Genomic DNA, 16,397 nt, shown 5'->3' on the forward strand with positions numbered 1-16,397 from the left:
CCATCTTAAAAAACCAAGTATACACATTTAATGCAGACGTAGAGCCCAAAGTGTCCAACAAAATATGTGGGGAAAGACCACAAGGGCCCCCTCCAATCTCCCCTACACCACGGAGATTGCTTGAACTGACTTCTTCACCAGGCCATGGTGAAATGGGCTGGAGGTCAACAATGCCCAGAAAAGTCTAAAAAAGACATGGCTGCCCGGCCATCTTGCAAGCTCTTCTCCAGCGGGAGCACAGGCAAGATGCGGGTGGCGGCGGAGTCCGCATGTGCCCAACTGGACGGCTGAAGGGACAGAAGCAGCGACAGGCGGCTCGTGATCGGAGCCCTCCGCTTGCAGGAGAGGGGACGGGCGGCCACAGCCCCCTTGATCCTGACCTGGCCTTCCATTTCCGCCTTTCAAGCCCCTTCCTGGTTGGTCTCTTCTTTGCTGTCTCGTCTTTTCCAGATCTGGAGAGAGAAACTGGTCAGTAGGTGCCCTGTTAATAGAGAACGCCTCCTTTGCCTTGCCTTTTTGGCTGTCCATGCAACTGCACCAAGGCCCATGGTCATCAAAAATGAAATATCCCGCTGACATCCATATTGCTTTCAGCCCACTTTGGCAGTTCATCCCAACAGCCAGATTGGCAAGGCTTCCACTCGCAGAGGGCCTCACCCGTGCGTTTGCTGTTACCATGCGCCCCGGCACCCTCTCACGCAAATGCAAGTTCGCTGCTGGGCCTCCCCCAAGGCAGAGGAGGTTCCCAGTGGGGGTCGCTCAGCTGACCTGAGGCGGCTCCTCTGAAGGCCCCCGACACTCACCTGGATGTACGCTTCAGAGAGCGTGATCATCTGGGGGAGGATGTCCGTCACTTGCAAGTCTTGCAGCTCATACCACTTGCCTGTGCCCTGCCAGAATCACGACAAGAGGGAAAGTCCTATCAGAAGACCGGCTGGCAAAGAGAACAATGTGCTCCTGCTCACTTGGGCTGCACTGCGGCTCTTGAGAGGTAAAATTTCCGGAAATTTTGAAGCCGTGGGGAAAAAATGGGTTTTTTCCCCGGGGGGGGGGGGGATTTGGGGGGAAACAGAAATTTTTGGGAAAATTGAAATAATATTAGCACTTTTTGCAGATTGAAAGTCACTTTGTTACTTTAGGAACATAAAATGTAATTATGTCCAAGTTGGTTTGGCGTAAAATCATTACATTTGGTATATTAAAAGTACAGTGTATTCAAAAATTATTACAAATTGAATTTACTTTTTTACTTTGTTTTACTTCTTTTGGTAACAAATGGAGCTACAAGCTCCTGGACTGTAAGGAACCTCTTTGGTTTTGACAGTTTATGAGGAGCAGGCAAAAAACAATTTAAAAAAACAACATAAAAAACCACCAACATTAATAACAAAGAGCATTGTTTATGTCTCCCCTCGTCCTCCACAGTGTCAAGCAGACATAAAGACCCCATTCCCATAAAAAGAACTGAGAAAAAAGGGGGAACCAAGATTCAGCAACATGCATGAAATTTAATCAGACTCATTTTCTGCGCTACAGCTATTACTATCAGTTTCAGTCTCTGCCCCCTAGAGGCAGAAATGCATCCTGCTCTTGCATTTGAGAGTTGTAGTCTCAGTTTGGGACCCAGGACTTTGCTTGTCCTTGGTGCACGGAAATTATAATAATCTGATACTGTACATAGTTTTTAGAAATCATTTGGAGAAGTAAATATCTGAACACCTTGTCTTAAACACTTTATCCATCATTCTAAAATAAAACATCCCATAATCCAGTTTTTCTTCATTTTTTTCAATTTTTCAGGGAAAAAGCCAAAAAAGGCTTCAGAAAAAACCTGGGGAAAAAGTTTTTCCCCCCGAATTTTTCTGGTCTTTTTCCGGGCCTTCACATTTCTGTGCAGCTCCAACTTGGGCCCAGGCAAAACTCCACATGGGCCACGGAGCAGTGAGGCCTGAAAAGCAACCGTGGGGCACAGAAGACCTAGGAAACACCAGGAGGAATCCCAAGAGGAGAGCACGCACACACCAGGCCGGTGGAACAAGAAACAGGGCACTCCTTTGGAGGCGCTGGTGCTGAGAAACACCTCAAGTGTTACTCACGATCGCAGCAGGCAGCAATGGCAGGCCTGAGCTCTGCCCACCAAGGACTCACATGGTGCAGCACATGAATCCTGTAGGCCCCTTCAGCAGGTTTTCCATCGTGCACAATGTTTGCGACGAGGTCATAGGTTGTGTTCTTATGTACCGCCTGCACTTCCTCACACAGGTATTCCCGGAGATCCACATTCCTACAGTGAAAAAGGAGCCAAGTCAGAGGCTGTAGGACCTGCAGCCTCCCTTGCAGAAGGCAGAGACCGAGCGAGCCTCTCTGAGCGCTCTGCCCAAAGATCACCATCTGCTGCTTTTGCAGCTTGAGCAGTTGGGCGCACCTCCTGCAAAACCTCAGGGCAAGTGAGAGAGATCTAGAAGGGAGTCATTGACAAGTCAGTGAGCCAGGCCAGATTTGTGTTCAAACCGAGCCCCTCTGCCTTCAGCCTCACACCCAAAAGATGAACGAATTTATTCTGTTATAAGCTTTTGTGGACACTGTCCATTTCATCAGATGCACCTGATAACAGCAGCACTGCTACCCCTCTGGGAACTGTTTTAGCTAGATGTGTATTTTCATATCAAACTCACTCCCAAAATTTGGAAGGCTCCGTCTCCGTGCTAGAGTGCCTCCTGTCTGAAACCCTTGGGAACATTGCTGCTTGTCAATGTTGACAATACTAATCTAGATGGACCACCACTCTGACTCAGTTTTAGGCAGCTTCCTAGAAAAAGCCTGGAAGCCAGGGAGCCTTTGGAGTTGGAACCAACATGAAGCCAACATCTATCTAGCTATCCAAACATGCCTTCAAAAGTAACATCGGCCCCGAGGCACGTGTCTACCTAGCATCACACCGAACCACAAGCTCACGACGGGTCCAGTCCAACCAAGGCCCTCGGGCAAATACATATCCAATAGAGAAAGGTGGCACCTACGTGATGGGGAAGTTGACAATGGTAGGGTTCTTCTCCACAAAGAAGTTGTTCTTGGTGAACCTCTTGATGCAGAAAATGAGGTAAGGAGGCAGCTTGGTAAGCTGGAAGCGCTTTAGGAAGTTCTCCTTGTAAGTCTTATATTCCTGAAGGACAGAAAGGATCGTCTGAAGATATATTTCCATAGGGAAGTGAAGCCTAGTCCAGGTAGCCTTTGCCCACACTCTTGCCCCAGATACATATCCTGGCTTTCAAAGACTTTCCCCACCGTGCTGGAGAAAGGCAGACCCCCCCCTCTCCACCCCAGCAGAAGAGATCGTGCTACTTCCAGCCCGCCAAACAGCCGCTCAGTGTGCTGAGGAGGAGGTACGTGGGGCATCTTCCTCCTTATTGCAATTGTGCAACTTGGGCAGAAGTGGGGCAATCCGGACGCCTACTCAGGCTGCGTGGAAGGTGGCCGCATGTCCGCGCGGCCAAAGGACCAAACAAGACACGTCTGCTGCTGCTCACTGCAAGACCACCTGCCGTGGCGCCATGAGATTCTGCCCAGCGTCCCTCGCTTCGGGTCGCAAATGGCGCGCCTTCCAAACATGCAGGCCCTGAAGGCGGGGAGAGGTTTGTCACGGCAGGACGTGCAGCAGCCAAGCGGTGCCAGGTTTGGAGTCGGCGGCACGTCGTTTCCAGTCACAGTCATGACTTCCTGATGCCACCCTTAGTTGCGGAGATGAGAAAAGCAGAGGGGGCAGAAGGGACAGCATTACCTTCTCCGTGATCCCATTGAACTTGGCCAGGATGTTGAAAAGCGGCACCTGAGGAATGATGAGCTGCTCCTTCTCATCCTTGTATAGGGGGGCTGTGGGGAGGTCCAGGGTCAGGTACATGAAGGTGGATTCCACCATCTTCTCCTGGTACTCGTCATTTTGGAGCAGCTGCTCCTTCTCCTCTGCTGGCTGAGAGGGCGAGAGAGCAAGAGCTGCGCTAGCAAAGGAGAGCAGAGCCACAGCGGGGGGGCCTGCCTTTGCCACGCGCAGACAGCAGCACTGCTGAAGGCACGGCTTGGCCGAGGGCTCCAGGAGGAGGCCAGGCTGGCCCCGGGGGTGTCAGCGCTGGCAGCCCGGCAGACACAGGACTGGGCTTCCTGGTGGCTTGGAGGTGTCTGACGTCACCCATGAGATGAGACGGTGCCCCTCCCTGCAGTGGGAGGCACAGCAGGGGCCAAGACCCCGAGGCTCCCCCTCCTGGTTCTTGAGAACCAGAATCCAACCCCTACACGAAACTTACCAAGTCAGGGTGTGGCAATTTCTTGGTGAAAATCCGCATGGAACCCTGGAAGACATCCGTCACAATGGCTGCAGACATACACAGCAAAACAAAACAGGTCACTATTCTTCATCCTTAGCCCAAACAACTCCCCCAAGGGTGCTTGACTCGTGTTTTTATTTTAATCATCTGTATCCCAGATGTTGTGAAAATAACATTTGTCTGAAATAATTCGCAGGATGATGATGATAATAATAATAATAATAATAATAATAATAATAATAATAATACACCATATAAAACCAAACAGTATAAAAAAATTAAGAATACAGCGTAAAACTGTTTATGAGGCAGCATAAAACAACGGCACCCCGGGGATCCCTCCCCCCACTATGCTGTTTAGCATGGGAATCAACACCATCACACTCTGTCTGCCCATCTCCCAGGTACAGGTCATCTACTAGGGCATTTTCACACCAGAAACCAGGCAGAAATGGATCTAGGCAACGGGTTCATCCAGAACTACCCGGAGTTGGGACGTTACTCCCTGCTCCAAGACTTTGCCCGAAAGTGGCAGATTCAATACCAGAAAATCATCGTTCATATCTATTAAGTCCTAAGCCAATGAAGAGCAGGATGCCCCAAGGAATGCCTTCTACACAAATTCACCCTATTCAGATCCTCACGGAGGTCATTTAGCAAGTCTCTGCCCCCTGTGGCGAGGCCAGGCATGACATGGTCTGGGACCGCACTCTGTCTCCAGAAAGCTCTCCCCAGGGAAGCTCACCTGACACTGCCAGTTTACCTTTTCACCACCAGGTGAAGGCTTTCAGAATACCATGTTTTTACTGAAGGCTTTTAAATCTGAATCTGCGTGGATTTTATTCCAATGTTTAAAACTTTATGAGAATGTATTTTATTTTTAGGAATTTTGTGAACTGGTTTGGGAGGCTGTATACCCAAAACACAGTATGAAAATGAAGTCAGAAGCATCGACATCTCTGACTTACTTTTCTTCTTCTTCTTTGTCCCGCCAAGAGCAGAGTGCAAGGCATTCAAGAACCAGGAAAGGAAGTCGACCCCATCACCTGGAAAGAGGGAGGCCATGAAGGAAACAAGATCTTCCGAAGGCACCTGGAACCAAGCCCCTTGAGGGCACGCGGCCCCAGTCTTTGCAGCTGAAGCGGCAAAGGAGGTGGGCAAAGGAGGTGTGGTGAAGAAGCAAAGGAGGTGGGCAAAGGAGGTGGGCAGAAGCGGCAAAGGAGGTGGGCTGAAGGGGCAAAGGAGGTGGGCAAAGGAGGTGGGCTAAGGAGGTGGGCTGAAGGGGCAAAGGAGGTGGGCAAAGGAGGTGGGCAGAAGCGGCAAAGGAGGTGGGCAAAGGAGGTGGGCAGAAGCGGCAAAGGAGGTGGGCAAAGGAGGTGGGCTAAGGAGGTGGGCTGAAGGGGCAAAGGTGGTGGGCAAAGGAGGTGGGCTAAGGAGGTGGGCTGAAGGGGCAAAGGAGGTGGGCAAAGGAGGTGGGCAGAAGCGGCAAAGGAGGTGGGCAAAGGAGGTGGGCTAAGGAGGCGTGGTGAAGCAGCAAAGGAGGTGGGCAAAGGAGGTGGGCTGAAGGGGCAAAGGAGGTGGGCAGAAGCGGCAAAGGAGGTGGGCAGAAGCGGCAAAGGAGGTGGGCAAAGGAGGTGGGCAGAAGCGGCAAAGGAGGTGGGCAAAGGAGGTGGGCAGAAGCGGCAAAGGAGGTGGGCAATCACATGGTGAAGAGACTTTGCAAAAAAAGGGGCAAAGCACTCAGAACAACTGGCCCTCCCCCTTGTTATTAATTTACTCTCTGACTCCCCTCCAGAAGCATTCAGCTGTATGAGGACCTGAATCAAAAGACAGGAACAAGCCCTGCCTGGGGGTGGGCAGAGTCGGGCAAGCATGTCAAAAGTCAAGGACAAGGACGAAACTGAAGGTGGAAGGGCCTGGATTTGTAGGAAATGGCTAATTTTGCTTTATGGGACTTGCTGGGAAGGCTATTGAGCCTCTCTCAGAACAATACGGGATGACTTACTATGGAACACCAATGCCAATTGTTTCATGATAAATAATTAAGAATTTGAAAATGTAAATAACTACTGTAAAAGGTAGTAGTTGTAGTAATGGGAAGACACACAATGAATTCTGGATAAGTGGCATAAAGAACAATTGTCAAGATGACCTGGATGGTATCCAAAGCAAAAATGCTCTTAAAGCCCTGAGGGTTATTTGAGTAACAAACAGGTGCGAGACAGTATTATTCCAGTTCAAAAGTGTACTTCCACATTTTCACTTATTAATGGGCAAAAAATACGGCATCAGATATATGCATCAAACAGCTTGTTGTACAGATGTGTAAAATGTACAGACAGGTTTAATTAGCATATCTGGAGTAAGGCATTGTCTTCTCAAAGGTATGGTTCAGAATTAATCATACCTAGCCTGAAAGTGTAACCTTTTTTGTATGTTTTAATTTTTTAGAGATGTTTAGTAACAACAGGTTAATTAAGATGTGAGACCCAATTCATGGGAGAGCGGATAATATTCTGAAAAAAGGGAAGCTTATCATTAGAAGCTCACCAAGCCTGCATAACCTGTCAGCTGAACGGCCTATTGAGGAAAACCTGAGAGCTCTCTTTTTTAAGCTATTAGGAATAGAAGTCTAAGAACAAAAAAGATTTAGGAAATTCTATTTCCTGTTAAGCTATTAAGAGCTAAGAATATTTAGCAATGCTCTGTTTAACAACAAATGTTTTTATTTTATGCAACATATTTTGATGTAATGTTACAAGTATATTTCTAATAAAAAAATTAAAAATGAATCCAAAGATTTTTTCCCTTACTAATTCTTCTTCATAGAAAAACAAAACTGAATCCACCTGAAATAATTTTGGTTTATCCTGTCTGACGTGTATTGATCAGAAAAAGAAGAAAGGCTGCTGCACAATGCCTCTGCAGCACCCCTTCCCTCCCGCACTAATCCCTCCCACGTCCCACCTTGTTTTGTGATCTGGAAGTTCTTCTTGCTGCAGAGAACCACGGCCTGCAGCATTTCATGGGGAGAGACGTGAGCTTTGAAGTTCCGGGGATTCCACAGCTTCCTCATGAGCTCTCCAAACCTCTGAACCAGCAGAAACATGATGTCCCCTGGAGGGCGCTTGATATTTTTGTAGTTTTCCTCCTCCAGAAAATAATTCCGCAGGGGTGGGACATTAGAGAGTGCCTAAGAACACAGACGTGAGAGATCAGGGGCAAATCACCCCACTTCATTGATGTACAGCCTCTCCCACTTCAAAAATCTCAAAGAATGTTCTAGTGGCATTAACAGAGTTAGTTTGGATAACAGAGCGGATTCCTGTTATCTGTCAGAGATTGTTGTGAGCACCTGTGGAATTGTTAGTATTGCAGCCCATCTGTTACACCCTCCTTCCCACTTCAAAGATGGTACAATACCTGGAGAACTGCATTAGCATAGTCGTTTGCTTTTATGTTGTTCAATCCCACAATGCCTGGCAGGTACGTGGTGCCATCGTAGGCTCGAGAGAGTTTGGCCTGCTTGTCCAAATTGGCAATGTGCTGCTTGGTGAAGGTGGGCTTCAAAACATACTGCAAGGGGGGAGACAGCAAGGAGGGAATGAGCAAGGGGGGGGGGATCTGCTGCTGAAGATTCCGGCATGGCCGACCGGTGGAGCGATCAGAGCATCAGCTGAGCACCGGCTGTCACACTTCGCATAGCAGCAGCTACTTTTCACGGGACAATCTTAATAGAGAGTGTGGAACGGTGGTAGGGCAGGGGGCCAGACTGCACCCACCAAGCTCATTGCAGCCAAATGGTGCCGGGGGTGCGCCCCCCCCCTGGTTGACTCCCCCTTTTGTTCTTTCTTCTCCGTACTGGAAGGAGGAACAGAGATCCGTGCTGCCTCGCAGCATGCTGAAGGGGGGGAGGGGAGAGCCAGTGCCAGGAGGAGCAACAGTGAGATCAGGGATCATTGCAGGGTTGTGGAGCACCGGGACTGGGAAGAGCTCAGAGCGGCCGAGGCCAAGCACCCACCTCCACACTGCGATCTCTGATCTGTGGGGACACAACCAGGGGAGGGGGGCTTGGAGCCTAAGCCTTTGCCCTGGAGGAACCCCAAAAGGCACTGCAGGGCAGATTGGGGTGCCCCAAGGCCCGGGAGTTCTGCACCCAAAACATTTAGAATGCCAACAAAACAATATCAAATTATTTTAAGCATTGTTCTGAATTAGTTTGGATGCAAAATGGCCCACCCAAAATAAGGAAGTGATTCCTACATACTCAAGGAACTGCGCTATTAGGTATGCAATAGCACACACATTTGTAAATTAAACTAATTAAAGAAAACTCAAATAACCCTGTGAGCTTCAAGACTGTTGAGGGCATGGAAATGAGAAAATACTACTACATTTCTCATCTGGAAAGGAAACTTCCAGGTTAACATGGAACGAACACCAAACACAGAAACTCTCCTCTTCGTTGCAGTCTTTCTGGGGGGAGGGGAGCAGAGGGAATTATATATAAACCCTGGGGTTGCAACGCCTAGGGAGCATCTGCACAACAACCGCAGAAGTTCAAAGCAGTTTCTGAAGCGCGTGGGGGTGGGGGGCGGAAGAGTAGTCGGAAACACCACAGGGATACCACTTTAGACAAAAACACGGTTACAAGACCCACGGCACGTGCAACAGTGCGTATGAGCAGACTGGGGCTCACTGGATCACAGCCATAGTCCTAGACAGCATGCAAGTGCCTTCCCCCACCCCAGTCTTTCACCAGGAAAGCCACATACAGTAATATCCTCAAGAGAAGAGTCAATTATTTCATAGTTGTCTGGCAGACAATAGAACTTCAGGGTGTGAAGGTTGAGGAAGACATGGTGGCTGAACTGGACACTGTGAATGTAAGCATGAGATTTCAAGCCCCGGCCTGCAGAGGAGACAGAAGGCAGACAAATACCGTGAATATGGGGGCATGAATTTAACCACTTAATTAAATAAATGTCTATACCACCCAATAGCCAAAGCTCTCTGGCCGGTTCCAGAACATCCCTGGATAATCTTAAGAACGACTATGGATATAGTACTCTGTATTCTATTGTGCTTATGACAGTGAAGCCACAGTGAAATGGATTGGTTGGGTTGGTGTGGAGACAAGGGCCGTGTTCAGACAGCACGCTAAACCATGCTGCTTAACCACAAAATGGTTAACAGAATGCATTCCATTAACCATTTTGTGGTTAAGCAGCATGGTTTAGCATGCTGTCTGAACGGGGCCAAGGAATAGTTAATTGCTCAGGGAACTAAATAGCTTGCAATCTATGAGGGAAGGGAAAGTTGTCATTTTGGTTGGGGTTAAAAACTCATGCAGGGGCAGGCTGTGCTCTCGGGTTCTCAGGTTTCTTCTAAGTCAGGTTGCAAAGAAACTAAGAGCCCAAAGGCAAGAAGGATGAAGGAAGAATAAAAAAGCCACAATGGATGGTGGAAAAAAAGCCGGGCTTGGAAGGCAAAGAGTTGCTAGGACTAGCATCTATCTAGACCAGCCTGGTGCCCTCCAGATGCTTCGGATTACACCTCCCAGCATTCCTAGCCATAGAATCATAGAACTGTGGAGTTGGAAGGGACCACAAGGATCATCTAGTCCAACCCTCTGCAATGTGCAGGAAAACCAATTCAACCATCCCTGAGAGGTGGCTGTCCAGCCTCGTCTTAAAAACCTCCAGAGATGGGAGAACCTTCCACTGTTGTACAGATCTTGCCGTCAGAAAGTTTTTCCTTATATTGGCAAAGCTGACTGAGGCTGATGGCAATTGAAGTTCCATATACTATGGAGCACGAGATTGGGGCAGTCTGGTCCAGACCCTGATGGGAGAACTACCAACTGTGACTTCTGCTGTCAGAAGCCACCCTAAAGGGCAACAGAGACTTCATGGGGAAATGTGCTGCATTTGAGATACTGGATTGAACAGACCAGCCAGTGCTAGGGTTGCAGGCTCCTGGCAATGTAAGGAGAACAAAAACATCCACCACCAGCCCAGCATTCTGCATAAAGAACTCCAGCTCTTTACTTCACATGACACCAACTCCAACTAGGATATCCCAGGATCATTTGCCACAGGGACAGCATTCCCACATTACACTATTTTTGTCAGAAAAGGAAGAATAAAACATAGAAGTAAACTCACCCTGGAAATATTTCCCACACACCAAACAAGCATAGACGTTGATATGTGAAAGCGAGATTGAACACAGCTTCTCAAAGTCAAAGTCTAGAACGCTCCTACAAAGGCAAAAATGGCCAAATGAATGTCCCCGTACAGCCAGGTATCTCAGTCCAACACTATTCCATGGAGTTTGAGAGGAAGCCAGCAGCACACTACACATGACTAGCACAGGAGATGATACTTACAGCACATCTAGAAGAATGGAATGCCTCCCTAAGGGCAATGGTGTTCCCACAGACGTATGGTCCCACCAATTTTCAACAGTATTACTGCATCGACATTCAGACGTCACCACAGAATCATAGAATAGTAGAGTTGGAAGAGGCCTATAAGGCCATCGAGTCCAACCCCCTGCTCAATGCAGGAATCCACCCTAAAGCATCCCTGACAGACGGTTGTCCAGCTGCCTCTTGAATGCCTCTAGGGTGGGAGAGCCCACAACCTCCCTCGGTAACTGGTTCCATTGTCGTACTGCTCTAAAAGTCAGGAAGTTTTTCCTGATGTCCAGCCGGAATCTGGCTTCCTGTAACTTGAGCCCAATTTTCCATGTCCTGTACTCTGGGATGATTGAGGAGAGATCCTGACTCTCCTCTGTGTGACAACCTTTCAAGTATTTGAAGAGAGAATCCGCTTTGCAGAAAAACTTCAGGTGACTCCTGCACCCCACCCTCTAACCCCAGCGCTTCAAATGAGATGGATCTCCTCTCCAATAGTTCAACAGCAGAGACGGGAAGGCCGGTGGGTGGCAGGATGGGGTGGGGACTTCCCCAAAGACTTTCCCCCTCAATGGAAGAATTGGAATTTTGGGAGAAGTTGGAAAAGCCAGCTATTTGGCTCACCAACTATTTTCTCTTTTAGTCTGTTGAATGAAATGCCTAAATTTAAAAATACTGTTTTAGACAGCCTTTATTCCCTCAAAATGATTTGTAATAACTCTACAAAATAATGGGTAAAATCCAAAAGAAGTCAAATGAATTAAAGTTAATGACTAACTTAATTCACCTTAATTTCAATGGGTCTACTCTAAGTAGGACATGTGTTGGATATTACCCAGTGTAAAGATTTCAGTCCCTGTATTTTCTAGAAGCAGTTTGAAGTGGGCACTGTGTGCTGTGCACACTCATCCCGTTGTTGGCTCTGATCAACAGCTGTCCTGACTTTTTGCATTGTTTCTTCTGCTTCTAGCTAATACTTTCAGAGAGGAGATTTTTCTAAGTCCAGATAATAAAATGCTTCGTTTTATTATGTTGATGCTTTCTATTTACTATTCTTTTTTTACTCCTTGTCAAAAGCTAAAATACATTTAGGCAGCAGTTCTAACACTTGGATTTAATACTTGAATAAAACTAAGACATTTTAGTCTTAAATCACATAAATATACAACACACATATCATTATACCACAATTTATGCCTTTAAAGTAAACAACTAAGTTTAGATCCGATTGGGAAATAAATATTTCATATATTCCAATTATCTCAATTAGTTTATTTCCCTTGGCTTTAGAATTTCTAGAAATTTTATAGTACTATGGAGTAAAACCTTATCTGAGCTGGCTTTCTGCTACTAGCAACATCCTTTTTCAATTGCTGCATAAGTGCATCTTTTCTACAATATATCAATTTACTGCTTCCCCTACCCCCTGTCCACTTTATTTCATCTTGATACTGACTTGTTTATGGTATCCAAATATGGGCAGTGCCTGCTTCGTCGGTCCTCTGGGTCAAATCGACCATATTTCACTGAAATGGGTGAGCAGATGAAAAACAAGTTATAAATAATCACATAGAAATATCTTAAAAGAATGCAGTAAATTAAATACAAATAATTTCCTCTGCTAAAGATTTCTTAAGTTGTAAACCCACATAACATACTTGGGACTAAGTCCCATTGAATTCAACGAGGCTTACTTCTAAGTAGAAAAGTCTAGGTGCACTGTTAGTTGTTTTTTACATCAACAGAGTAACAACCAAGAAACTAAGAGCATCAGGATAAAATTTAAACAAACCAAAGAGACACAGCCGTGTAAAGAACACTTAGAATGCCCAGTGCAAACTTCTCTAAGAGGGCCTCCAAGGAAAGGGATCTTCCCCAACCCTGTTTTATATAATGGAACTCCTACTCGCAGTTGCCACTACTTATCCCTTCCTGGGGGAGCCGAAGATGAAATTCCACTAACGGTCAATTGGCACCCCAGTCCTGAATACATGACTGCAGAAGTACATCTGTTCAGGACAGCATCTGCCTAGGAATGCAAGCATTAGCCAATTAAATTGTAGTCAAGAGCCAGTATGGCACAGTGGTTAAGAGTGCTGGACTGTGACTCGGGAGAACCAGGCTTTGTTCTTCACTTGGCCATGAAGCTCCCTGGATGACTTTGGGCCAATCACTGACTCTCAGCCTAACCTACCTCAAAAGACTTTGTGGATAAAGTGGACAGGAGGATTACCATGTAAGTCACCTTGGATTCCTTGCAAGAGGAAAAATGCAGGATATAATTGTTTTTAATTCATCAGAGTCAAACTATGGATTACTAGTTGTGTTTTCATTGGAGGGAAAAACCTGGGTAAAGCCCAGAGAGTCTATTTATCCACTCAAGAAAGGGCTGTGTGTAATTCGAAAGCATATGTTGCGTTTTAACAATAAGGAAATCCCACAGTATGGATCTCTTCTTATCAGAATCATGGGGCAGCTGGGATTGTCAACAAGCTAAATAATTTAAAAACAAAAACTGTGTAGCTCTAAATGGAGAATGAATGTGAAACAACTCTTCTTGATTAAGTGACAAATTAGTTAACACACAATTGCCTGGAATCCAAAGTTGATTTTTAGAGACGTGCATAAGCATTAACTGCCTTTTTAATTTATGAAATGCTATACAATGTCTAACATTTGCCCACACCACCCCCCTGCATGGTGGCCAGTTCAGTGGCTGCATTCCAGGGCAGGGCTGTAGCTCAGTGGCCTTGCAGGTGCTCTTCATGGAGAAGGTCCCTGATTCTATTCCCAGCATCTCCAGCTATGACTACAAAGACAAAACCCTCTTGCGCTACTTCCAGTCAGTATGAATAATACTGAGCTAGATGGACCACTGATCAAATTCAGTATGAGGAAGCTTTCTATGTTCTTGAGTTCAAAAAAGCAACTTGTCTAAGGCCTAGAAGGGGGACCCGATCCTGGCCCACTCATGGTCAAAGCAGCAGCAGCTGCCAGGGAGTTTGCTCAACGCCTCCCTTCATGGGCCAGGGAACTAGCAGCTACTGGATCGTGTGCGTTTAGATGCATGTGTGCTTCTTATTTGAATCTACTGTAAATAAAAAAGCAAGGCAGGTGAATAAAGTTGAAAGCCACCTTTCAAGATCAATCTTCTAAAGCAGCCTTCCTCAACCTGGAGCGCTCCAGATGTGTTGGACTGCACCTCCCAGCTGGGGCATTCTGGGAGTTGTAGTCCAACACATCTGGAGCGCCCCAGGTTGAGGAAGGCTGTTCTAAAGAAATAATGGAAAGGAATACAAGCGCAGCTTCACCGCTACGACCCCAAATCCCGGCGGCTCCGGCACCGGCGGCTGGACAGGCATCGCAACGGAAGCGCACCGGCAGGGCCTGAGGGTCGCCTGCCCGCGGGATCTCCGGCGGCGAGGACCCGCCCCGCGCCCTGATCCTTGCTGCCGGGGACGGGGCTCGGGGCCTTCTGCAGGCCAAGCAGCGGCCGCGCCTTTCCCCCGCGGCAGGGAGCGGCTTCCCCCTCCTTGCCCTTCCCCGCAGCCGCCACCGCGTCCGCTGGCAGTGAGTTCCACAGGCTAACGCGCGCCCCTCATCTACCGGGCCCCCGCACGCACCGGTGGGCTCGTCGTCGTCGTCGTCGTCGCCGCCATCTTCTTCGGGCTCCCGCTTGATCCTGGGCTCGTCGTCGGGCTCCCGCTTCACTCGCACCGGGCCTGCTGACGTGGCGCGGCCCACCGTGCCTCGGGACGCGCCGCCCGGCTGCGGCTGGGCGCGGCTGGAGACGGAACTCCGCAAGGACGGCGGGCGGGAATCCCGCTCCCGCTTCAGCCGCCCGGACATCTCCACGGAGACCCGACGACGGCCCGCGCACGCGTAGACCGCCTCCTGGCGCATCGCGATGTCGTCACGTGGGAAGCGAGCGCGGCTGCGTCTACCGCGTCTTCAGCGCAGGCCTATGACGTACACTCTCAGCGGCCGGGCGTCTGGCGTCATCTTTGCGGGCATGTCGAGCACGGCGCATGCGGGCGGCGGTTGGCCTTTGCCGCGCATGCGCGCAGCTCCACGCTTCCCTTTGCGCGAGGCCGCTTCCGCCGTGGGGGGCAGCCGGTCCGCTGACCTCCGAGTAACCGGGCACGCTGCTGGCGGGTGGCTGGCAACTGGCCGTGTCCCCCGTGGGCTGCCGCCCTGGTTACCCGCCGGTCCCTTGAGACAGCCTTCCCTAGCCCGGGGCTCCTCCCGGTGGTGGGGACTACAGCTCCCAACATGCTGGCTGGAACTGATGGGAGCTGAGGTCCACAACCTCCGGAAGGCCGTATAAGAGGGGGGAGCTTCTCCCTTGGGACTCACGCCGGCGCCACCAAGCGCCCACGCGGGCCGGGGAGTGGTAGCACGTTCTCTGCCCGCTCCATGCGCAGGGATCGAGACCCCAGTCAAGCCTCTTAGGGCCCTTGCGGGAGCCGAAGCTCCGTTGCCCTGCGAGAAATGGGCAAGAAAAATGATCAAGGGGCTGAAGCATCTCCTCTATCTATGAGGGAAGGTTACAACAGCTGGGATTGTTTAACTTGGGGGGGGGAAGGAGGCTAAGGGGAGACATGATAGAGATGTACAAAAATATGCATGATGTGGAGAGCGAGACATTTTTCTCCATCTCCCATAATTGGTGGGAGATTCAAGGCAAATAAAAAGTTTAGTGCATAGTTAAACTATGGAATTCGCTTCCACAAGAAGTTGTGATGGCACTAATCTGGGGGAAGATGTAAAAGCCGGAATGGAATGGGCTGAAATGACCCTTTTATATTAATAATAATTTTAAAAATGCCAAAAAATAGTGGCATGTGTTAGAAACACTGGAGAACAATATTTTAGGTCTAAAATTCTTGCAATATTATTTCACTATTAACCCCATAATTCCCAGAACAACATTGGAACAGAATGTATGACCCGGAACAGTCATTTCCGAATGACTGCAGTCAACCAAACCCACCAGTCACACATAACTCCATGGCAGGGATGCAATAAGCACCAAAACTTCTATGAAAACCACGTTTCCAATACCTGATCCAGGCCACAGTCCATATTGTGCAAAACAGGCCAGAATGGCAACTTTCAAGTGAGCCAACTCAACCAAACTCACCAGTCACAGATTACTAGGTGAGACAGATATAATAAGCCACAAAACGTCCACGGAAACCGTGTTCCACAATACCTGTTCCAGGCGATAATCCATATTGTGCAAAACGGGCAAAATATGGACTATGGCCTGGAATAGGTATCGGAACTTGGTTTTCATGGGAGTTTTGGTGCTTATTGCATCCCTGCCATGGAGTAGAGGGTTTGGTTGATTTCAGTCATTTGGAAGTGGCCATTCCGGGCCATCCATTCTGTTCTGAATATTTTGGGAGCTATGGGGTTAATAGTGATATAATATTGCAAGGGTTTTAGTCCTAAAATATTGTTCTGGAGTGTTTCTGTATTGGGCATGTTTTTTTTAAAAAAAATGTATAAAGGGGTCGTTCCGGCTTATTCCATTCCAGCTTTTACACCATCCCCTAATTTGGATGGCTTTAAAAGGGGGTTGGATAAATTCCTGGAGAAGGCTATAATGGTTACTAGTCCTGATGGCTACCCGGTATCAGAAGCAGTAACTC

The 16,397-nt window shown here is 48.3% G+C and overlaps 1 protein-coding gene across 1 annotated transcript; it reads right to left on the reverse strand.

Moving 5' to 3' along the window:
- Positions 1-5: 5 nt before the first annotated feature.
- On the reverse strand, positions 6-14,634 carry USP39 (ubiquitin specific peptidase 39). Its single transcript, XM_063139267.1, has 13 exons — positions 14,364-14,634; positions 12,197-12,266; positions 10,487-10,581; positions 9,095-9,231; positions 7,743-7,895; positions 7,287-7,512; positions 5,288-5,365; positions 4,299-4,366; positions 3,779-3,967; positions 3,021-3,163; positions 2,149-2,284; positions 804-890; positions 6-452 (listed from the first exon to the last, which is right to left on the reverse strand). The coding sequence occupies exons 1-13, from the start codon at positions 14,587-14,589 to the stop codon at positions 402-404; spliced, it is 1,659 nt and encodes a 552-aa protein (XP_062995337.1). The 5' UTR covers positions 14,590-14,634; the 3' UTR covers positions 6-401.
- Between the last annotated feature and the right edge of the window lie 1,763 nt (positions 14,635-16,397).

This window comes from Elgaria multicarinata, chromosome 12 (assembly GCF_023053635.1).
Source record: "Elgaria multicarinata webbii isolate HBS135686 ecotype San Diego chromosome 12, rElgMul1.1.pri, whole genome shotgun sequence".
Taxonomy (NCBI): Eukaryota; Metazoa; Chordata; class Lepidosauria; order Squamata; family Anguidae; genus Elgaria; species Elgaria multicarinata.

Coding starts and splice junctions, on each gene's coding strand:
- USP39 (XM_063139267.1), bottom strand. CDS start 14,589: ATGTCCGGGCGGCTGAAGCGGGAGCGGGATTCCCGCCCGCCGTCCTTG. Junction 7,896..9,094: donor CTTCTCTTGAGGATATTACT/GTATGTGGCTTT, acceptor CCCCCCTTGCAG/TATGTTTTGAAGCCCACCTT. Junction 891..2,148: donor GGATTCATGTGCTGCACCAT/GTGAGTCCTTGG, acceptor TGATTCTGGCAG/GGCACAGGCAAGTGGTATGA.